Source organism: Pieris napi, chromosome 1 (assembly GCF_905475465.1).
Source record: "Pieris napi chromosome 1, ilPieNapi1.2, whole genome shotgun sequence".
Lineage (NCBI taxonomy): Eukaryota > Metazoa > Arthropoda > Insecta > Lepidoptera > Pieridae > Pieris > Pieris napi.
Window position 1 is genome coordinate 692,651 of NC_062234.1, and position 25,613 is coordinate 718,263.

The 25,613-nt window shown below is 33.1% G+C and overlaps 2 protein-coding genes across 2 annotated transcripts; both read left to right on the forward strand.

The window, feature by feature from the left end:
• Window positions 1-6,754: 6,754 nt before the first annotated feature.
• On the forward strand, window positions 6,755-7,999 carry LOC125053423. The gene is made up of 2 exons (XM_047654803.1): window positions 6,755-6,871; window positions 7,107-7,999. Exons 1-2 carry the CDS (start codon window positions 6,791-6,793, stop codon window positions 7,890-7,892), a joined length of 867 nt encoding a protein of 288 aa, XP_047510759.1. The 5' UTR covers window positions 6,755-6,790; the 3' UTR covers window positions 7,893-7,999.
• Window positions 8,000-14,747: 6,748 nt separating this feature from the next.
• LOC125051111 lies at window positions 14,748-16,183 on the forward strand. Its single transcript, XM_047651270.1, has 3 exons — window positions 14,748-14,997; window positions 15,304-15,373; window positions 15,848-16,183. The coding sequence occupies exons 1-3, from the start codon at window positions 14,749-14,751 to the stop codon at window positions 16,147-16,149; spliced, it is 621 nt and encodes a 206-aa protein (XP_047507226.1). The 5' UTR covers window position 14,748; the 3' UTR covers window positions 16,150-16,183.
• Window positions 16,184-25,613: the final 9,430 nt, after the last annotated feature.

A 25,613-nucleotide genomic window follows, 5' to 3' on the forward strand; every position in this document is an offset into this window, starting at 1 on the left:
GGACAACAATAAAAGTAAACAAAGGCGCTCCATGTTACAAAAATTAATATTATGCACATTCAACGTTAGATCCCTATCATCCAAAACAAGACAATTAGAACTCAACTATGCACTAAGAGAAATCAATTGGGATGTTATAGGGTTAGCCGAAATAAAAAGGATGGGTTGTAGTATTGAAGAATATGAAGATTACATCTTCTGCTACATTGGGGAAACGTTAGGACTTCATGGAGTAGGATTTTTGATAAAAAAGTATCTCAAAAATAATATTGTAAACTTTACGGGGATTTCAGAAAGAGTGGCATTCATAAAATTAAAATTTAAAAACTTGTCATTAACACTTATTCAAGTCTATGCTCCCACAGAAAGTGCAGCCGAAGAAGAAATCCATAGGTTTTACGAAGATCTTAGGAGAGCTCATGAGTCAGCTGACAAAAACGTAGTCGTAATGGGAGACTTTAATGCCAAAGTAGGGATGCCGGGTCCTTACGAAAGAGGAATAATGGGCAAATATGGTTATGGTACAAGAAATCTAAGGGGTGAACGCCTTATACAATATGCCAATGAGTATAAACTATCAGTGCTGAACACATTCTTCAAGAAAAAACCATCACGCAAATGGACATGGGTATCTCCTGACCAAAGAACAAAAAACGAAATTGATTTCATACTGAGCAATAATCCAAAATCTATAACCAATATGGAAATATTAGGAAATGTTAACTTCCCATCAGACCACAGAATGCTGAGATGTTGCCTGACCCTAACATCCCCAAAGATGAGTCGAAGATCATTTCAAAAAACAGTAAGCTCACTTAAGACTAGGGCAGAAATAACAGAATATATGCGAAACCTTGAGGAGAATTCGAAAGCATTACATGATAGTTTGGAGAACAAAATAAACATACAAAAACTTAACGATAACATAGAAGAAATAATTTCAACAAGTCTTAAATTAGAAAACAAAACAAACAACAAAAACAAACAAAAAATACTTAAAAAAGATACATTAGAACTAATCTCGAAGCGCCGAGAACTAACTTCTAAAAAAAATAAAACTGTAGTTACAAAAGCTCAAATAAAAAACATCTGGAAACAAACCTACAAAGCAATCAGAGAAGACTACGCCACGTACAGGAAAACAATAATCGAGGAAAACCTAGCAACGTCCAGAAGCGCAAAGCGAGCATACAAAGAATTAAATACACACAAAACATGGATTCAGAGCCTAAGAAACAGTCAGAAGAAAGCAATAAATAGGGAAGACATCCTAGAGCTTGCAACCAACTTTTACCAAGAACTTTACAAAAAACAACCAGAAATTACAAAAATTGAAGAAGACAACGTATATCCGAGAACGACTCATCAGGAGCATATAGATATGGATACAACGATCATGCCTATAAGTAAAGTCGAAATATTGCATCACATAAAAACCCTTAAGTCAGGAAAAAGCCCGGGGCCAGATAACATAACCAACGAGGCCCTGAAATTTGGAGCACCTATCCTAGCTACATATCTGACAATACTTTTTAACATGGTAATAGAACGAGAGGAAGTTCCAAAACAATGGCGCCAATCAAATATAGTATTGCTGTACAAAAAAGGCAACCCATTAGACATTGTGAACTACAGGCCAATCAGTTTGGTATCCGTAATATATAAATTGTTTTCATCAATAATACTAAGCAGAATATCAACAAAAATTGACAATAACCAACCAGTAGAGCAAGCAGGCTTCCGCCCAGGATATTCTACTATCGACCACATCCACACTATCGAACAAATCATCGAAAAATACAATGAATTTAACAAACCACTCTACATAGCATTTGTAGACTATTCGAAAGCGTTCGACAGTATAACGCATACATCCATATGGAAAGCGCTTAAAATTAATAAAGTAAATGAAAAATATATAAATATATTACAGAACATATACAGCAATAGTGTTGGTAGAATAAAGCTAGAAAACAAAGGCCGAGAAATTCGAATTGAAAGAGGTGTAAGACAGGGTGACCCACTTTCCCCAAAATTATTTATAGCAGTCCTCGAAGATGTATTCAAAGGTATAGAATGGAATAATAACGGCCTCTGGATACGAAACAAACATCTTACTCACCTTAGATTCGCAGACGACATAGCCGTCTTCAGTGACACCGCTACAAAATTAGAAAAAATGCTCCAAACATTAGACAGGGAAAGTCAAAAAGTCGGGCTTTACATGAATACCACAAAAACAAGAATCTTATCCAACAGTGTGTGCCAGCCAATCAGAGTCGACAGTAAACCTATAGAATATGTTAACAACTATGTATATTTAGGAAAACAAGTATCTTTCGATAAGAACAGCAGGGAAAACGAAGTAGATAGAAGAATAAACGTGACTTGGAAGAAATACTGGACCCACAAGGAAATTCTGAAAGGAAACTACAGTCTACAACACAAGAAGATAATGATGGATTCAAATATTTTACCTTGTCTTACATACGCAAGTCAAACGTGGGTTTTCAGCAAGAAAACAACTAGAAAAATCCTGTCTTGCCAGCATGCTATGGAAAGAAGCATCCTAAAGTTAAGGAGAATAAACAAAATAAAAAATGTTGAAATCCGTAAAAAAACCAAACTTACAGATGCACTTGAACAAGCTCTAAGGCTAAAATGGAAATGGGCAGGTCATATTGCTAGAGCGCGGGATAAAAGATGGACACTAGAAATAACAAAATGGACTGGACCTACTGGAAAGAGACGTATAGGACGACCAAGGGAAAGATGGACAGATGACATTGTAGAAATAGCGGGGGAAAACTGGATGGATGTTGCGCAAAACAAAGAAAAATGGAAAATTATGGAGGAGGCTTTTACCCTAAAAGGGGCCATACAAAAACCAGATATAAAAAATAATAATAAATAAAATCTAACTTAAATTTTGTTAAAACTTACTAACTTAACTAATACTTAATATAAACTAACAATTGTTGTATGTATGGATTAAATAAAGCTTTAATAATAATAATAATAATAACAAAAAATGAATTTCTTAGTGCACATAGTTAAAAAATAAATATTACGCAAAAATCTAGCAGATTTACATTGAAATATACTCTAGCTACATACTAATCCTACGGGCATATAACCTCTTATCCTCCTTCACCTTCATTTCAACAAAGTTTGTCGTGAATGTGCGAAAAGTGGAAATTAAAGTAAGTCCACGAAAATCATTACCTTGCCAACAACAGACTCCAGTTACAATCAGAAATAAAGACATGTTACAAAGTTTTTCGCTAAGCAAACTTTCTTCCCTTGGGTTATTACTTTGACAGTTTGCTTAAGGTTACCCCACGGAAAAATACCTGGATTACTGAGTGTTTTTCATGATCATAAAAGGTCCCTTCGGAAATAAAATAAAATGCAAGACAGGTGATATTAGAATTTATATCACACGCAAGGCAATTGGGAGATTCTAAGTGATATTATAGATTTTCTTTATTAAATGCTAAATGTTTAATTACAAGTAATCGTAAGATGAATGTATAAAAATTCCTTATCACTGGTACGAACAGATTAACATTTTTTAGCCTGCATGATGCAATGCCAAATGTTCTATTGCAAAATTTTAAACAAGACACGCGCTGTTAATAAATTAAAAACAATATTTCACGCTGTAACTTGGTATGAACTTTAAATTTCATATTTTTTTAAATAAGCGGAATAAAAGTTATACTCGTCTGCAGTGCGGTTGGCCCGAGGGAAATCACTAGCTTTAGTAATTATATGTTTTGTCTCCTAGGCAATTCTTTTGATGCGTCATCACTATACTAAACAATAAAATGTTCCCACTTTGTAAATATTTTAATTCTTTTACTCTTGAAAATATTTTCTTTTCACTCAAGTTTTTAAAAATATATCTCTATTATATTCAGTGTATTTTTCTTTAGAATTTTATAATTTAGGTGTATGTGAATTGAAAATTAAAACAGATATACAAAATTATTATTTATTTAGCTATATCAACATTTAAAAGGACTATAAAATTTTAGAAGCCTGTCTGAATGAAATACCTGAAAGGAAGTTGGAATCTATTACAATGTATTGTTATTTTTCTCTGGCATCAAAGTGGACCGGCGGGATGGTGAAAACTTAAACTGCGCAGGTTGCGTTTTTGCTGTTTCAACTCCGTTAGCATATTTGAATTGCATATTGCCCGTGTTCATTCTATTCGAGGCAGATGATATTATCGATGCCATGACGTATGAAGGGTGTGGCAAATCCGGAATTTGTGGTACAGCTTTTTTGATGTTAAAGTCACTCACGTTGGTTTCCAAAGTATCGTTGGACAAGACACTAGAATTTGTTGTGAATGAACTATTGAGGCTGTCATCCTGATAATATGAGAAACGGAGATGTGAATAGTCGTCAATGAATTCTCCAGACGGTAAAGTTTGATTTGTTTCAGTACTTTTCGAATCCATGGTTATCTTAACAATTGTAACGTTACGATACTGTAGATTATACTGACATAAGATAACTAACGTTTTCCTACTTAGTTTTAAAGTACCCTCAAACGTTAAGAAAAATAAAAATTCCCTCGTACGGTAGTTTTAAATAAATTATGTGCAGATGTGACGTCTGATTTCATTTTAAGACGAGTTGTGGGTAGTTTTTAATTTTTCATATGTTAATACAAAATAGCAACCGGATCATAATTCCTATAAAGTCTTAATTTAGACATTGAAGATGAAGCTTTTAATTATTGAGTTCTACCCATCTAGCTGAGACATCCTTCCCAGATGACTTCGAAGATTTGTAGAAACTTAACTTACTTAAACTTATTGAAAGACAAATACTTATTTGGGTATTGAAGAATACCAAAATAACTTGCTTGATTTAGGTTAAGAAAGTGATGATTTTATACAGGTGGTACATTTTAGAAGATGTCAATTTTAGTGTCGTGAGTATCACTCGCTGGATTTCATCCATATAAATTGCCAATATTGCCGTCCATGTAAGTGCAAATAGCCAATATTATTGCCAAAGTTTCTCAAATACTTCATTAAAAAATTTAAGCATTACTGTAGTAGTAAGTACTAAAAACCAATTTATCTAACTGAAACCCATCCCGCTTAGGGCTTTAAGTAGAAGCCTACTTTATAGTAAGCTGTTCATTACTTCCTAAAATTCCGAAAATTTATGTATAAATTCCTGAATCTCTAAATCTCATAGATTGTTTAATTGATAAATCTATATTTGACTAGCGTATTATAATAATGCCTGTTTAAGGAATAGATTGTTCCACAGCATAATGCTGAGCCAGGGCCAATTACACGCATTACACACTTAAAACGTACCTTATTCTTAAAAAGAAAAAAAATCTCTCTCATTTTTTTTCTTAGATCATTGTTATTTTGTGTGTTTATGTGTGTGTGTTTTTGTTAGTAATAAATGTTATGTCTATGTCTATGTTTATGTCAATCTGTTTCCTTACGGTAAATTTCTGTAGGATCTCGCCTGGATTGGTATGCGGGATATAAAAAATAATAAAATTTATTTTTATATGAAAACCATAAACTTATTCTTGTTGTACATTAATCTAGATAATATCTCCAAGAATTATTATAATTACAATATAATTGATAAGGGACACTACATTTTTTATTTGATTAAAATCGTATACTTATATAAATCGTGTAGTAAAACACACTTAGTTTTTAATTTCTCTCTTAAAACATTAAATTCCTTTTTACCTGCTTGTTAGTTACATAGACAGCAATATGAATATACTCGTATATTTATTAATTACAAAAAACATTGGGTTCGTGCTAATAATTGGACTAAATAATCTACAAATTGGGTAAGTTTAGGAAAGTCGAGTGTTTGAGAATTGAAAGAAGCATTATCTAGAAGACTTTAGAGTAGGTAAGTGTTGACTTCATCGCAGAAAAGGATTTTATTTAAATGGAAAAAAAACTGAAAAAAAAAGAATTTCACAGATCACCGGAACAAACCGTGCATACAAAATTTTACTATCGTGTATGGACATCAAATCCTTTGCAATAACCTACGTAAACCAAAACAGGGAATAATTAAATAAATGTTCTTTTAGAGATAAGTCTAGATACCTTTTGAAGGTAAAGGAGTTTATTTATTTAAACTACTAATTCGATTGGAAAAAAATATGTTTGTTTAGTCTATTTGAGGGAAAAGATAAGACCCATTATTGTTGCTGAAGGATCGCTGATTGTATATTATGTAGGATTTAATTTGTGTTTTATTTTATAAAAAGGTTTTGTAGAAAACAATAACACGGTATAAAATAAAAATAAAAATTTGTGTAATACAATAATTTCGTAGGTCTGGGCCTCAGATTTCTGTATCTGTTTCATAATAATTTATCAATCTAATAGGCAATTATCAGTATTTTTGGGTCTAAGGCGAGGCGGTTTCCTCTCAGTGTTTTCCTTCACCGTTTGAGCGAATGTTATACGCACATAGACAGAAAGTCCATTGGTTCACAGCCGGGGATGGCACGCTGAAGCCACTAGGCCAACACTAAACACTATAAATAAAAATACAGACGCATTTTGGGCATGTTCACTATATTATGAATATAAAACATATATCAAATCATTGTTAAAAAGGTATAGTTGATATTTATAAACAATACAACAATTGTTGTTTAGATGATATCATAGTAAAACATTTATTAGATGTATACAAGACAAATACTTCGGCGTTTCGATTGTTTTAGAGCATTCTGAGTTCTCACTTTGTAGCTGCATCACGTTATAAGATGAAATACACAGTACTGTTCATAGTTTCTTGTTATATCGGACTCACTCACGAATATATCGCACCCCAGGGACTTACAAAGGTGAGTAGTTTGAATAATATAAAGTGTTACATAAATTGGGTTATAGTATGCAATATTCTGCAAATACTAGAAAAGTTATGGTCGCTTTATAGTGACGGTAATAAATTAAACTGAATTGCCATGTAAATTATGACTTTCATTTTCTTGAGATGATAAAATTGCGAGTGCAATGAAATGCACTAAGATTTAAAAATGTTTTGAACTGAACATAGAATTTACATATTTTATATTTCAGAATGGTAATTCTGAGCTGCAGCCTACGCATAATTCTACTCTGTCAAATATTTTAAATACTACGAAACCAAAAGGTTTCCAAAAAATCAATACATCTTCGAATTTCCTTCAAGATGCATTCGAAAGAGATTTATATGCTTCATCCCAGCCAAAACTTAGTGAAATAAATGAAAGAGCTTTCATTTATATGAAAAGTATCAAACCTATTCATAATAAACTATATTTGTCTCAAATTCGCAACGATGCCAAAGATGGCCGTCATAACATTCACGAAGATAAGTTGTATGGAGATTTACGAGACAAATTAGCAGCAGATCAAAAGAAAATAGAATGCGCTCAGCTTAAAGAAGAAGACGATACAAATTCTCTGATTGGGTTTGACTGTGAACCCCACAGGATGGGAACAAAAGCCAGTTTAAAAAGGGATTTCTTGGAACTCCTCAAAATGCCACTGGTAAGACTGGTCTCAAAGAACACGGAAGATCAAAGGAAAAGTCACAAATTAAACACTAAAATAAATAATAAAGATACGAAAGCCCACAAAGGTCTACCATTTGATCTACAAAATAAATTGAACGATGAAAGTAGACTTAGTGCCTCAGGTGAAGTAGAAAAGCTTTTGGATCAATTTGTAAATGTGTCCTACGAAAAGACTAATCAAAAACAGAAAACAGCTAAAGGAAACCCTGATTGTCATAAACAAGAAATACAAAGAAATATGTGTAAATGTAAAATGGGTTCGTATGATAATGAAAATACGTTTTATATTAACGATGACATTATTTAAAATGCAAATATTGTTGCAAATTGTTTGATTCGATCAAAATGTTTACCGTAGTTTTATATAAGAACTTTGGTATTTATATATCTAAGAGTTTTTAAAAACCGTAATATGTCCACCATTCTTTTCTTTGTTTTTGTTCCTTTCCAACCGACTCTAGTCCCCGAAGACAAAACACAGAAACTGGTTTGTAGCAACAACTTGCTTCACCAGAGCATTCAAAGTAAAAATTCTGAGAAATAAGCAATCTTGTGTCACCCTTATTTAACCTGGCACACTTACGTTTTGCTACGCAGCAAGGTTTTTTAGCATGATCGCGATACGAGAGCACAAAGTTATCACAAGTGAGATCTCTGCGCGCGCAGCCCAGTCTACGTTTGTCGCCGGAAGAAATGAAATGCAAACACTGAAGAATGCCAACACATGTCCAGATAGTCAACTCTTCAAAGAAATAGAATGTCCAGAGACTATTTCGTTATATTAAATAGGGAATTTGCATTTCCGTTGCCGTTCGATTTTTGAAAGCTTATTAAATATGTATGTGTATCCTGTCTCTTGCAGATTTAAATTTGTAAAGCTTTTATTTCGGAAACTAACAATGTTTAATATAAATTTATGCAATATGGAAGAGTAGTGCAACTTTTGCCAATTTTATTCTGTTCAAAATAAAAGCTTATATCTGTCTGTATGAGCTTATAGACAGCTATTAGCTTTTACGACCAAAACTAACATTTGGATTTTTGAAAAGATTTTAGACATAGATATAACATTTATTACTATTATTTTTGTGTGTTCTGGTTGTAATTGGCCATTGCTCTGCATTATGCTGTGGAGCAGACGTGTTCCACAGTACTGGTCATTCTGCCAGAGACCACAACAGTTACTTTGCCCCTCGGACGCAAAAATTGAAAAATAATGTAATAATAGTAGAAAAAATAATTATAGTAAAAATTAACAGTGTAAGTAAAGAAGTCTTTTTGGAATATTTGTGTGTAAAAGTATAAAGTAAATAAAAATAAGAATAATTATTGTTACTATAACTACTATAAGAAATAGATAAAAAAATATTTTGCTTGCTTGTTCATGTTACTGGATATAAAAAGATAAATATTTTTTAAAACTATTTCAGAGTATTTATTAGTCACTATAGAACTATAGAACCTACACAAAACATTTTTTTTAATCCTGTTAAGTACTGGCTCTAAAAATCATAAATAGATTCAAGTCTCGGCCAAAACGCAACTCTAGGCAAAATGTCGTCGAACCTACGACGTAAAAACGTAAACCAACGTTAAGTTTTTTTTTCATACCATTTGCATTAAGATGAATTCAACCTCTGTGACAAGACAAAGACATATTATTTATTAGCATGCTACGGAATCGTCGATTTGAGTAATCTGTGGTTGCATAAATTTCGAGTTGAAAATATTTTCAATTTTTGAACAGTTTCCCAAGTTTTACGGCATCGAAAAGCGTCGCTCAAAATCTCGGGATGTGCATATTTTATTTCTTCTGGAGTTTTGTTGAAGACTTCGCTAAGTTTCCTTCTGCGCGCGAAATCCTATTTAATTATGTAGATGCGGATGATCGTGCTCGTTTACTTATTTTATGAGGGTATAAACGACCCCCTCGAGTTTGACACTGCCTTATTTATAATGCAACTAAATCAGTACTTTAAGCGATTTTCTTTAAACCTATGCTTATGGGTATTACTAATATATTGGTAGCAATTTACACAAGTAATTTTTTGCTGTAAAACATTCAGTTGGAAATAATTTACGCCTGATATTTTGTAATGAGCAATTTTATGTACTTTAACGGATCAACAGCTACTCACTTGCTTTGTGTTTTTTTTTAGTTTAGTATTACATAAATGCAATTGACTCTACAAAATATGTAATGTATATAGATTCTTTATTTTTATTTTTATTATTCAAAGTCATACAAGACAGACGTGCGTCTGTCATTGCGATCACAGGATGGATTACAACCAACCGAAAATATACTCGTAATAATAGGGATTTTTTCATATATTTTAAAATTAAACAGAACCAAAAAAGCACAGCATAGGAGAGGTACGACTGGAAGGGAAAAGGGATGGAGTTTTTCGACTTTATTACATAAAGCAAGATAAATTCTTTGATGAAGGCTTTTTACTTATACCATTTGTATGTCCATATAAATATACATGTTCTATTAATTCATAAATCACAATGAAGATTATCTACTTTGACAAAATATGCTGATTATGTAAAAAAGTCTGGCATCTGCACAATTTATATATCTTTATGTTACCTTAGTCACATTTAGTCAAGTCATTATGAATCACGATAAAGGGAAAAGGGTTAATAAACTGTCAATTTCAGGTATATCTAGGATAACGTATTGATTGGTAATTGGAAACCTCGTCGGAGTAAGATAATATATTAGGAGGAAAATAAGATATTTCTTTGCAATATATTACTTTTCTTTTATATGCAATAAAGTGTAAGCTTAGTGGTTAATTGCGCTATTTTAGCCCTAAAATCATAAGTTCGAAAGGTATTTATGGATTTTTCGTGTACATCATTGTATCATAATTTAAGACAAGTAATTTAAATCTAACCTAATTTACTAATAAGGGTATTTAACATGAGAAATTTTCCAATGGCCATACTAAGGGCCGACTACTAAGCAATAATACTTATTCACTAATAGAAATGGTTTTTTCATTTTTAATCTTCTCACTAAGGCCGTGGTGATAAAAAGAATAGTCTCGACATTCTCTCTCGTGGGGTTAAATTAAATATCGTATGGAAACTTACAAATCGACTACTTGTGTCAGACATAAATGTTGATGTGTTCATAAGTGTACTTGTTTACCTATATGAGTTAAGTTATTTTGAGTTTAAGTTTGAGTAAAAGGCCTATTAACCAACTTAAGAAAATAATTAATTATGCAGCAATCTTATAATTAGATTATCATTGTTATTCTAAGCATACACCAATGAACAAGCTATGTTATTGAATATTAACGCTAGCAAATTAATATTAATTATAGACCTGAAATATACTATTTCAGTGAAAGTAAAAGGCAGTTAATCCGTTTATAAATCATTAAACATAGTTAGGCAGCAACACATTTTAAGTTTATATATTATTAATAAAGGCCATAATAAAAACAGGCGTCTGTCGGCGACGTTAAAGCTTTGCATAAGGCGTTCTTTGCCTTTCGATATTTTGCGCTTTAAATATTAAGTTTACGTATAGATATAAAAAGTTGGTGTGAAAAGAAAATAAGTTTATATTATTGCTGAAACTGACACCAGCCACTTACTCTAGATGTAATTGACGTAGATTTAACAAATAAAAAAAATAAAATAAAAATAAAAAAATCATTTAATCACATGGGTAACATAATGTACACTTACACGTACAACTTATGACTTGTCAGTAAAGAAATACATAATAATGCTTCTAATTTTACATTTAGTAACAGTTCTCAAATCAAGGGCGTAGAACGGGAGAGAAGAACTGGCAATAAACTCTCCGCCACTCCCTTCGACGATCGACGATCTTAAAATGTGCTACAACTCTTTGTACTAGCCTTTTTAGGTAAGCTGATCATCCCAATAAATTTTATGTACCTGAGCACGTGTTTGGTTTTATAAAATAGTTTCCTCGCGATTCATTTATTTATGGAGTGCATAGTGCAAATAGAAAAATGTGATTTCAACTCACAACCATAGATTAAACGCGTTTTAAGCTCTAGACTAAAATGATGAATGATGGAGCAGAGTTCTGGGACCTAAAATAGAAATTTGAATCATAAATAGAATTAACGTAGTCTTACACATTTATATTACACTTTAGAGTTACATGAATAAGTGATATTTTGATACAGAAATCGTAAAATCCAATTATATAAAAAAAATATCTTTACGCGTATACACTTGAAAAACCTAATTCCCTTTTCAAGTGTGTATAAAAATAATTTTTCATCTCACACCTGATAAGCCGATGACGGAAGGTTTTATCTTACTGTTATTGATACGGTCCAGTCCACCTGTCAGACCCTATTCATGGCCGAGACACGTGGAACAAAAGGGATTGCTGTTTCTAAGTAGTTCCGACGTCATTGCCAATGTATGAACAAAAATACTATTGCCATGACGCCGGCACCTTTTATCGTTAGTAAGCGACACTATAATTTATATAGATCTGATAAGTGAGAATTTCGGATTATTATATCTATACTTATATATAAGAGGACAGATTTATAAAGTATACTTGTAATGAATACATTCAGAAACCATTAGATCTACCTTGTCTAGCGTGACTATCTATTTTTTATTTATTTCACCATACCTGCTGATAGAGGACAAATCTTTGTTTTAATTTATTTTATTATTATTTATTACTTAAGATGTCATGTGGAACATGGTGTAATGGTTGCAACTCATTACAAACGTTGTGTTAAACAAATGGCGATTGAAAAGAGCGGCGGAGAGTTGATTGCCAGTTCTTCTCTTCCGTTCTACGCCCTTGATTTGACAACTGGCAGTAAATGTAAAATTCGAAGGATTTAATGTATATTTCTTTTTTGACGTTGATAAGTGTACATTGTCATCCCGTCCACTTACGATACGTACAAACATCGTTAATTGATAGTTATACAGAAATTTTATTATATTGTCACAAATAGTACAACTTAGATAAGAGCACATCCTGGAGTAGTCTGGCTATGCCATTTTACAGCCTACACGCAAATATAGGTTTACATAATGTACGTTATGCATTGAATTAAGGAAGAAGGGATTAATTCTGAGGTAGATTTCGCATTTTTTTTCGAGGTATTTATTTAACAAAATAAGCTACTATGACAGATTACTTTAATGCGGTAACTATTTACATATACTTCACATACAAAACAATACATACACATAGCAACAACACAACATTAAACAGTATTAGATTAATACAACACAATTAAAAATGTCTGTTAATCTATGCAGTTCGTTGATTAATTCTATACATTGTGTAATGTGTGCCCTTTTTGAGAGGTTAGTTTTCGCTGAGAGTACGAGTAGTAACGGCGGTCTATGATGGCTTCTTACGTAACCATTAGGCACCCTGAGCCCTAGGCACTGGAGCACAGACGGGTTGTTTTCCTTTTCACGTAACAACTTTATCAGGTAAGCGCAAATTCTCGGCGCTCACTGAGTTCGTTTTAGCCCACAGAATCTATTATGAATAAAGTTGGCTAACTGAGCGCGTAAAATGGGTTTACACCGTACATTCTAAAGTACACGAATATATATCAGTACAATAATTATGTAATATAATACATATTCCTTTATACTACGAGGAAATTAAAATCTAACTTTCGTAAAGAAACATGAATGCAGTCTAGTAGCAAACAAAGATGAAACACCGCGTTAACAATGAATTTTATTGTCTAATCCGTTGAGCACGTTAGAATATTATACAAATGTATTACATTATAATAAAAGCAATGAATAATTTTCTAAATAGTAAAATTAATATTTACCTATCATGTCTCTTATCGTATGGACTGCCCATCGCCAGTTTAATTGTTTCACACTATATTTCCTTCACTTTAGTTTCGCCCTATTCCTTATTTTTGTTAGTCTCATTGTCTTTTGATTTTAAACATGATTCGTTCAATCCCTTCCCGGTACACTTAAAAATTTTGTATAATTTTATACTATAGACCATGTTTGGTATTCGTAAGTCTAATTACAGGACTATTACAGGACTAAAGATATTGTAGAATGGGATCCAAGAGAAGGCGAAAGAAACCGAGGAAGACCGTTGATCCGATGAAAAGACGATCTTAAAAAAGTTGCAGGCCTACTTTGGAGAAAGACAGCCCAGAACAGAAGACAGTTGAAAAATCTGGAGGAGGCCTTTGTCGGAAGAGAAGTAAATACCGAGGAATATTGAGTAGATTAGTTATAATATTAATTATAAAAATATGTAAATTCATCATAATAAGATTTGTTATTACTTATTAGTTGTAAGAACTTGGTTGTGAGTTGTTGGTTGATATTTTATTTCAAATAAGGGCTTCATTCATTGATTCAAAATTAATATAATAATGTATTTTATTGAAAATATATTACGTACAGACGCCAGCAGCATTTTTATATATAATGATAAGAAGCTACCTTACTTAGCGATGAATTATCGTTCTACAATCTCTTTAATATTTTTACGTGTGATTGCTCAAGTATATAAATGATAAACTACATGACTTGTATGTATGACTAATATCTGATTGACAGGTATTATCGACATCATATAAGATTAGGTTATTGGAATCCCGTGAATGTTGCTACCAGAACACCAAGACTTGTAGATTTTTAAGGATTTTATGATGCAATTTTGTCTTATGTTCCACGCAAAAAATTAAATCTGAATAGGTATTATTATATAACAAAATCACTTTCAACAATACCATAACATTAAAGTATTTTAATAGTTGATGTGCCGCCTCAGTTTATAAACCAGGGTTTCCGAAACAATGGTTGACTTAAATTTTTTTAGCGAATTGGACGCAACCATCTTTATTATGCCCCATTTGTTTCGACACTTATAGAATGTTATATCATTTTAAGATTTTTTTTTGTTAGTTTAGTATAATTGTCGCTAATAATATAATTTTATCTAAAACAGAAATACATTTTAACAATACAATCAAAATTCACGTGTTACCTTAACTTGTATTTGCATGTAATCTACATGAGTTTTTAAAGTTATCTAAAGATTTGCAGTTTCCACTTCAGATCCACGTGATAGCATTATCTCAATTTTACCTATAAATATTGCAAAAAATTTGATTCTGTACTTAGTTTTCAACATGAAGGCAGCCGTAGTTCTCTTGAGCCTTGTGTGCCTCGGGTGGGCAGCACCCCAGATGAGGAAGCCTTTCCACGAGCATTTCTCAGACTTCATTACTATTATCGATGATGAAGCTGGCGATGAGAGGGACCATTTAACTGAACACTACTTGGAGTTTGAGGAATTTAGAGCGAGTATCGATTATATGGCCGGAAAGGACTTTAAAGGGCTAGTCAAGGAGATGGAAGACCTTCCAGAGTTCAAGGCCGTGAGTATTTTAATTGGAATTTGCTGGAAATGTCACCTTTTCCAGAAAATCAGTCACACGAGTCTTTCATCATAGCCTAAACACAACTTGTATGATAAAGACGAAAGGCAACTTGAACAGTGATTGACAACGAATAATTGTAATAAAATAAGATGGCGCTTATCGTACAAAAACTTTTTTAATTTTTTTTAAATTGCTATGGAAAATGTTTAGTTAATTCAGCATTGAATTATCATAATCAATGTTTCCTTACATTTATGTTAGTTTATCAGAAATGGGAAGCATAATGCTTAATTTTATTTCTAGGTTATTGAATTTTTGGAGGGCCACGAAATCGACATCACTTACTACATTGACTTATTGGATATCTTCATTGGTAAGTACATTTTTAGAATATTATTTGATGATATTTCTATATTGAACTTTTAAAACTTTCAATGCTTTAATATACATTATATATATCCCACTTCTACTTTCTATATTTTCTTGTTAAAAAGTAACTTACTTTTTAACAAGAAGTTACTTAATACATATATTTTTAGAAATTATTATACTTAATTATTAAGATTTTAATACCGATCTCTCACTTTACATACATTTACTAAACAACTCAAACAATATCTTGTTAACCTGTCATATGGTGAAGCTGAAAAATTCTGATTTTGCAAAAATAGTCAAAATATAACCATGTTTAATATAATTTATAAAATTCTGTTAACATCTCATAAGGAAGAGACTGGCTGCCCACAACACAGGGAATCCTAGTGTGGGGGCCAGTACACTTTAGTTAATCTTAATATCCTGTTTATTTTGTATAATAAAGTTTTTTCTTTCTTTCTTTCTTTCACAGATCAGCTCAGCGCCGGCCAAAAACGCCACGAGCTAAGCGGTAGAGACGTTAGCGCATACATCAAAGATACCATCGCCATTTTACCCAAGGAGAAGTTGGATGCACTTTATGATGAGAAGATCGAAAACGACGAAGAGTTCAAGAGGGCCATGGACAGCCTCCAGAGCGACGAATGGAAGGAAATATGGGACGCTCTCTGGGAAAACGAGACCTTCAAGGCCGAAGCAGACGAGCTCTCTAAAAATGGTATTGACCTCCAGATGCTTCTGAGCGAACTTGTCGCCATCTTCGGACAAAACTAAGTCATATCTCTGTATGTAAATAAATAATTGTGGAAAATATTTTCTTTTATTGTCATATCAATCAATATATATTGACCACTATGTGAAACCAGCTGCCCACTGAAGTATTTCAGAACCAATTCGACTTAGGGTCATTCAAGAAAAGAGCGTAACAATTCTTAAAAGGCCGGCTGCGCGTTTGCGATCCATTTGCAGTGTGGGTGTCCATGGGGCGGTATCACTTAACATCAGGTGAGCCTCCTGCCCGTTTGCCTCCTGTAACATAGAAACAAATAAACAAAAAATTGTTTAAGACAAGAGGTCACAGGACACAGAATAAAGAGGTCACAAATGGGATGGCTGGCGTTGATGGTAAAACCCAAAAAATACGATGATCGCGCATTGATTCTTTGAACGGATTTTTCATTAAATAATAAAAAGAATAACAAATTTTATACATCAATCTGGTAACCTAGAGAAAGACATACTTTTTTGCTTTTTACATTATTTTTAAGACTGCAAATATCCGAGTCTTTAAATAAAAAGTCAAATCCCCTATTGCTATAAAATTTATGAATATATCGTTTAATTAGGTCTATTAAAAGTTAGCTTTCTTAACGCTTAAGTACATTAGGTGATTATGTTTAATGAAAAACAAAACCATAATATGTTGAACGACGAATTGATTGTCACTCAACAGAACATTTTGGCAAATCCCACTCACGTGACATAATCCGTGTTACTATTTGACAATCCATTGTTTTCGGAGTGTAAAAAAATAAACAAAAATGTCTAAAAATCAAAACATTAAAAACGTTCAACTTGCATAAGAATTCAGAAACATCAGGCAAACTAAATAAAGCACGCTCGGTGAGATATTTCGCGCAGTAATGAAATATTTTATTGCACCGCATAACAAAAGCTGCGAGGAATTTCAACTAAGACCTTTACACAACAATGTACTCAGATTTTTACTAATCCACAAATATTCTCGCGGTTTTATTTCTACATATGTGACTTGTGTTAACATTGCATTCATATCACTTGTACCTTGAACTATAATGTAAGCTTTGTAGACAAATATTGCCGTTTTGGTCGAATACCTATCGAATATTTGTTGCAAGTCTAATTATATAGGTATTTTCGCTTAAGCGAGCATTAAATTCACTCAATCAATTACAGGAGGGATACCACCTGAGTTGGCAATAATTTAATTTGATCGTACCTGATGATATGTGTACAAATAGGCTTCTGGACTATACAGCGGGAAACAGTGTTCTATGTATAACTTTTCGGTTCTATATTATCAATTCCAATAGTCTATGCTCTTTTAAACGAGTTAACTAATCTGTTTTGGATAAAAATATATAGTTAACTACAGATATTATTTGTATAATATTATTGAATCACGCGAGTATTTATATCTGTACATGCGAATTTATTACATTATTTGGATTTCTCGTGTAAGTTTCCATATTCCATTTGTTAACAGGTTAAAAGCTGTAACATACTGAATAAGTTTTGTAAATATCCAGCGAAATAATGAAAATACCAATCAATACAACAACATTATATATAATCTAATTATAATTTCATAAAGTTGTTAATAGATTAGCAAAAAGAAATCTGTCAACTTGACGTAGCAGTTTTTCGATGACCAAGATTGCTATCCAGGTAGGTCACGAGTTCAAGATGATGTATAATTTCTAATATCATGATTATGAAGTGCTATTGGAATTCACCGCTGAGTCTAATGAAACAATTAGGAGAATAATATTAACATAATCTAAACCAATCCAATATATCTACATAATGTACTACGAGTATATGAAGTGCACATACCATTAATAGAAAATTCGCTATTCATAATTTGGAAACATTTTCTGTTTTTCTACTAGATATGAGCTACTCCTCAATGTTTATTAATTAAAGCTATGCGTGTATATTTTGTTATTGAAGTTATACTTTTTTGGCGCGTTAGGGAAAAATTATGACAGTAAATTTTTTTTCTATTGTTAGTGTAGTTTTTTCTACAAACGTGGAATAAGGCGAAAGTAAAAAATTTTGAAAAGATTTTTATCTTGTTATGCCAAAGAAGTATAACTTCTAACGCGTGTACATAAGTATACACACGTTTTTTATTAATATATTGCCAGCGTGCGGAAAGAAGTATTCTCGGAATATACGCGACAAAGGGAAAAGTGAATGTATGTACCTACAATTAAAATGGAGATAGACAGGGCACGTAGCCCGTTATACATATGACAGATGGTCTAAAACAGTAACCGAATGGACTGGTCCAAAAGGAAAAAGGAACAAGGGCAGACTAATAGAGCGATGGGCCGAGGGATTGAAAGGGAAAGAAAAAATTGGATGACGATGGAAGAAATAAAATAGGGTGGAAAAACTTGGAGAAGGCTTTCTCCCGGACAGGGACCGCAACTTAGAGTAGTAAATTATTCTATTTATATTTAGGTAGAGTCGAAATCTGTTATAACGACATCGAAGGGACTACTCATATTTGGTCGTAAAAACCTATATTAACAGCCGATGACGTTGTATTAAGTACCTAATACATAGAATTCAGCCAGGACCTTTGATTTTGGTCAATACCGGTATGTTTTTCTAAACAATGTCGTCGTTTTGACGTATTTCTGTTAAGTGTATGTCAATAAGATGTGGAAAAAAAAGGCTTTATTATTATTATATTGGAGACAATAAATAACATGAAAATATTTTGTTAAATAATAAAATATAACACTTATGTCTAACAAAGTTATGAATTAAGTACGCTAAACACATTTTTTTGTATTTTATGAATTTTTAAGGTAATTCAATATTTATTGTAAATTTTGCGGCGTTAATTAAGCCAGTCATGAGATTTTTCTGCGTCAAGACTTATTTTTCAATAAACATTGCACAATAAATTAGTGTTTTATATACTAGGAAAACGGTTGTTTAAATTATAAGTGCAATATCAGGTGCGATGGCTGAGAGCGAGGTAAGTAAATAGAGGCGGGCAATGTATCACAGTAACAGTTTTCCGATAAGAAGTGGGCTCTCGGCCTCTCCACCCGATATAGTTGAACTCTGTTTTATTGTGCTATTTTCATTCTATCGCAAGTGAACGCAGCTCAGGCGGAAACTCAGATAAAGTCGCGGCCCCGCGTAATATACAGCCCGGCATAAAGTGGTATTTGGACTGACTGGAAAGAATTACGATGTGGCTATTTAATTAGAGGTTAATTTAGCTCAAGGTTCTACTTTTTTAAAATCAACTTAAACATTTTAAGATTATTGTGTTTGACAATGGACTGTTTGAAAATATCTTCCAAACACTAATATAATATAATCAAAACTATAATATAATTCTTTTAATAACAAAAGTAATTATCAAATTAATATTTAAAACTAAAATGTAATTGCAATTGCAAAAGTAATTGCAATTATAGAAGACAAATCTTTGTTTTTTTTTCGTTTATATATTTTTATTATTTATTTCTTACGATGTCATGTGGAACATGGTGTAATGGTTGCAGCTCCTCACAAACATTTTGTTAAACAAAAAACTTGGCAATTAAAGAGTGCCGGAGAGTTTATTGCCAGTTCATCTCGTCCGTTCTACGCCCTTGATTTGAGAACTGGCAGTAAATGTGAAATTATAAGCATTTAATATGTATTTCTTTATTGACGTTCATAAGTGTACATTGTGTTACCTGAAGGATTAAATGATTTAAATTTGAATTTCAACAAAGCACTTGTTATATAAACTTCAAGAAAAGAGCTTACCAATTCTTAGAAAGCCGACAACGCTCTTGCGAGCCTTCTGGCATTGACAGTGTCCATGGGCACTCACTTAACATCAGGTGAGCCTCCTGCCTGTTTGCCCTCTTTTATATTAAAAAATAAAATACCATAGTTTTGTATTAAATAATTCAATGGAACCTTTCATTTCTGAAAACGTTCCAGACAAGCTGCAGTTTTTGCCAACACTCGCTCAACATTCGCGTACAGACAAGATATAATATGAATTTTCTAAAACTAATAGTACAGTGAAAACAATCTGAAACTACGTCATCAAATTTGTTTTTTGACCTCTAAGTATAAGTTCACATTGTCTGTTATACCAATATAGTCGTGATAAGAAATGAAATAAGGATAAAGAAATGTAACAATAGTAAAAGATCCTTTTATCTTGGCTTCAAATAGTTTCATTTTGTTGTATGAGCTACGGAGTATGTACTGAGTATTGTATAGAGGTATTCCAGGTAAAATATTGTATACAAAATGTTCCTAACATCGTATTTATTTAAAAAATTATTGGAAATAAATTTAATGAAAATAAAAATAAGTATACTAATTTTAATCACAATATATGGATTAATTATCCTTAAAATAAATACATAAAATTGCCAACGAGAAACGTATAAAAAACCAGTAATTAACCCAATTCTAAATATGCATTTATAAATGTTCGCGTTTATCTACTTAGCAATTGTTACTACATACTCATACATACAACAGTACTAGAACAACCCAACAAAGAGTTGATACGCCATAATCCTAGTGCGTACCTGAATAAGCTTACCGTCAAAAGAGTCACACGAGCATTGGTAAATTTTATTTGCATTGGGTCTCTTTCACCCGTTTGTGAGATCATACCATCTGGAAGTGAGGAGGGTTGATGTCAAGCCTAACAAGGGTCGATGTATAGACACGACTCCTTATTTCCAAGACAGTGCTCGGGTTACGGGACATGACTTCGGGAAAGCCTCGATGTCGTAGGAATTTGATAATTCAAATTTCTAACGTTTAAGCACCTGTTTATCAATAGTACTGAATACAATGCGATAGATATTCAAATGAATTTGATATATATAATACGACTGTTTTTTGCTTAACTTATGTAGTATGAATTTTATCGTTATTATCGATTAATTGTCTAAGTGATTTAAAAGGGTTTTTCAAAAGATTTGAAATATAATTTCTTATTACGTGAATTTGTTTGATGAGCGTAGACTGAGTACTCTCATAATAACAATTTTAATTATTTTAAATTTTAAGCATCTAAAGAAAATTCTAAATAATACTTTATATAAACTGCACAATACCTGTTTAGGATCTAATAATATTTCCGACGCTACGTCATCTAAAAATAATCGCCTGAGTGTGTAAGCCGTGAAACAATTCGGGAAGCTGTCATAGTTGCGCTATAAAATTCAATTTTAAATGGCGCGCAATGCATCTTACGAAGTGCATCGCTCTGAGCTTGTACTTTATTTTACGGCAATTTATCTTAAAGCTCGCGACTGCGTCTTGTGGCATCGCATTAGGCAAATCCGCCTAATTCTGCGCGACATGTCAGACGTTTGCCTAACAGATTCCATGCTTAACCCGGCTTCACCGTCGAAAGGATAAGACAGATGTATTTTGATTATTTGTTCATTTAAAACTAAGCTTTTAGGGAATTATATACACTTTCTAAGCATATGTCACGAGCAGTGTAGGCCTACGACCTCACATCCCTGAGGTCGTAGGTTCGAACCCCGGTACACCAATGCACTTTCATTTTCGAATGGTGAAGGAAAACATCGTGAGGAAACGGCTTAGACCCAAAAAGTCGACGGCGAGTATCACGCAATAGGCTGATCACGTACTTGCCTATTAGATTGACAAATGATCATGAAACGGATACAACAATCTAAGGGCCCAGACCTGAAAAGGTTGCAGTGCCACTAGTTTATTTTTATTGACGTGACAACGTCTTATAATTCGATGGAGCCGCACGCACGAAAAAACATGACTCATGCGGCGTTACCTCGCTCTGAGGCGTTCCATTTAAGGCTTGAAGTACAAGCGAGAGCGCGAAGCGACAGAGAGGCACAATCGGACCCCGCACTCTTCAGCGTTCGACATCTGTCTCTCTCCTACTTGAGTGAGCGATTCGTGACGTTGTCACGTTCAACTATCGTCAGTAAACCGACTTTACAGACAACCGATTTTTTTTAGGCATATGTGACAAAACATTATTTTCTAATAATAGTTTACCGTGTCCTTAAATTAATGTAATAATTCTATTGTTTGATAGCAGATTGTATAAGTTTTGGTGACATTCCACTTTATCTGTCAAATCGTTTCATTTTACCTAAACTTGTGATCACACGGCTTTGTAAATCAAGGGCTATATTGAGATATAATATTAATGTTGTCAACATCAGATGCTTCATAACATTGCTATTTGTGCAAATTATCTGTGGAATTTATGTATTACCGGTTACATCAGTTTAGAAAACGGGTTCTCAAATAAAAATACTTATTCAAAGTGATACAGAAAATGTACACAATTTCAAATTCAAAGGAGAAAAATTTCAACATAGTTCAATGCATTTTATGTAACATTTTCTAGAGACTGTTTTGTTACAATACATTTGATAATTCAATTAATATTAATACTCTATAGAGCAGTGTTGGAATTGTGGCTTAAGCATGCCACTCTCATCCCTGAGGTCGTAGGTTCCATCCCCGGCTGTGCACCAATAGACCTTCTATATGCGAATTTAACTTTCGCTCAAACGGTGAAGGAAAACATCGTGAGGAAACCGGCTTGCCTTAGACCCAAAAATGCGACGGCGTGTGTCAGGCACAGGAGGCTGATCACCTACATGTCAATAGACAACAATCTAATAAGATTTACAAATGATCATGATACAGAAATATGAGGCCTGACCTAAAAAGGTTGTAGCGCCGCTGATATAATTTTATTTAATACTCTATTGGTAATTTACGGAAAACAATTTGTAATGGTGTAAATGTAGGTGACTTTACTCAATGTCCCTAGAAATTTGATACCAAATTTGAACCATATGGACCGATCAAGTGAAATCGTCCTCAAAACTGTACACTGTCATAAGAGAGGCGCTGGCCAAAAAACCCGGTGGAAACAGATAGTCCGCTGCAGATGCTTCCTTGCTGACCACGACGCTGAGACACGAGCTGCCGATTAAAGAGAGAGAAATTTGTAGAAAAAAAAGAAAAATAATGAGATGAATCTGGTACATTTTAATTTAGGTCTACGTTTCAATTTAAATCTTTTTATAACTCATCTGAAACGCGGTATACTCAATAGCTCTATCCAACGATTGTGTACTGAGACTGTTTAAACAATTCGATTCCGGACATCGTACACAAAATGCCACTTTGTGGTCGCCGAGATCTTTATTCAAGGTGGGGGTAGCCTAAGTAAATTTACACACTGATCCGTTAGATGCAGTTCCTAAAGAGGCTTACTATAGACAATGTTCAATCACGCAAATTTAATCCTTATGCTGATGGATCTGAGTCTATTTTTAAATAGTTTTGATTTCGCCAATCGTCTAGACATATGAAATATTGCATTAATCGCATGTTTAAGTTACGATTGAAACTCGAAGCTATTATTTCCAACAATACCATTTAATTAGGTTTAAATAATAATCTAGTGGTGCTACAAACCTACAACATCACCTTGATGGCTTCCACAGTCCGTTTCACAAGGCACTTCTTTTGCGAACTAGCGAACCTGTGGAATCGATTAAAATATAAAAAAATAAGTTTATTCTGGAATATAAGATACAGGTATCACTTATTCCACATCATTAAATTTGTATATGTAGACATCCCTACTCATCGACAAAGAAGACAGAGGGTGTAGGCCGAGAGAAAAAGCCGGCTTAAAAACACTTGGTACTCTTTTAAAATATCAAACAATCACGTTAGGGGTCTTCCCTTAGAGATACGACCTTCAACTATTCAAAGTTAGATTGTACTCCTCACTCAAATAATTTGATAATTTTCTTTTATGTGACTAAAAATAAGATGACCCCTAAAACCTAAATATCTCTATAACATTACATACTAAATTTAACAAAGGAGCATACTTACAATGTACTACATTAATAAAAAAGCCTTTCATGAGGAAATATGCTGTAAACCGTGAATGACATAAGTGCAGGGACATTCCACGGTTTATTGAGCTGGTAAGGACCGCAGTTTGTTTAGGCTTGGTATGGCAACCTCCTCCATTACACGACGTAAAGACGGATATAAACATTATGTCACTTTAACGATGACACGCTTCCGTTTATTTTTGTGGATAACGTGATGCAGAACTAAAGAAACAAATGTATGTATATATGGAGAATTGGCGCTGGTGTCAGCTGCCATTGTCATATACATTATACATGTCAAAGACCTCGTTCATTTATAACGTCCAAGTCTATTTTTTATGTCAAAAGTCAAAGTAAAAAATCATTTATTCGTGTAGGTAAGGTAGGTAAAACGGAAGAGAGAGAACTGGCAATAAACTCTCCGTCACTCTTTTTAATCGCCAAGTTTTTTGTTTTACACAACGTTTGTAAGGAGCTGCAACCATTACACCATGTACCACATGACATCTTAAGTAATCTATCTACATATATATATATAAGAAAAATGGTCTTCGTTTGAGGCTCCTTCACGCCTAAACCACTGATCGGATCGACATGAACTACTGCCATTCGATGCGAAATTTTTCCTAGATGGTTTATGGCTATTTATTTTTTAAATTCCAACGTTCCTTCATTTTTTTATTGCTGTTTTACTTTTATGAAAATTTATACACACGGACTTCACCGCGGAGGCTTTCTAGAACCTCAAAACGTCAACATCTGTTAAAAACTCGATTTTCGAAAATTTTAAATTTTCTTAGCGGGAAGTTATGAAATGAAAAAAATAATAATAATGAAACATAAATCAACATAATCATATATGCAGTCCATTTAATAATCATACCCAGGGAAAGAACAATGTCTTTGCTTTAACCATGCCTTAGTCCTGTTCTCAAAATTCATACTACAAAATTAACAAACAAGTTTTTCTTTATGACTCAACAAGTTATTAATAAAAAGGCAGTTCATTAAAACGTCGCGTCCTGCGTCTGATTTATAGAGCTTTAAACTTTTATGGTAGTGCTAAGTAGCTCGCGACGTTCCTTCGAACTCATTTTGGATAATGCTGAAATGTTAACAAATTGCCACAGATTATATAATGACTGAAGATTTTGCTTTTACGGGTTTGTGTTAAAATGCGATCATTTAAAATCAAGAACACCTAGACTTTGTGAAAATAGTAAAATTCGTGTATTAGTTATATTTAGACATCGACGTGCCACCAAAATTTTGTTTATAAGAAAACTGAAAAGTTTAAGAAATTTAACCTGGATTTTTATTTATTTACAAAAATATATACAATATCCTTTAAGTTATAAGCCAATATGATAAATGAAATTTCACAAGGCATTTTTTTAGCGAACTAGCGAACTGTGGAATCGACTCCCGGTGGGGTTCTTCCCTAAGAGATACGACCTCCAACTATTCAAAATCGAGTGTACTCCTCCCTCAAAGGCCGGCAACTCACCTACTAAAAATGGGAGTTCCGTAGGCTCGTTTGTTTGTTATATAAAAAGATAG

Coding starts and splice junctions, on each gene's coding strand:
- LOC125053423 (XM_047654803.1), top strand. CDS start 6,791: ATGAAATACACAGTACTGTTCATAGTTTCTTGTTATATCGGACTCACT. Junction 6,872..7,106: donor CACCCCAGGGACTTACAAAG/GTGAGTAGTTTG, acceptor TTTATATTTCAG/AATGGTAATTCTGAGCTGCA.
- LOC125051111 (XM_047651270.1), top strand. CDS start 14,749: ATGAAGGCAGCCGTAGTTCTCTTGAGCCTTGTGTGCCTCGGGTGGGCA. Junction 14,998..15,303: donor ACCTTCCAGAGTTCAAGGCC/GTGAGTATTTTA, acceptor TTTTATTTCTAG/GTTATTGAATTTTTGGAGGG. Junction 15,374..15,847: donor CTTATTGGATATCTTCATTG/GTAAGTACATTT, acceptor TTTCTTTCACAG/ATCAGCTCAGCGCCGGCCAA.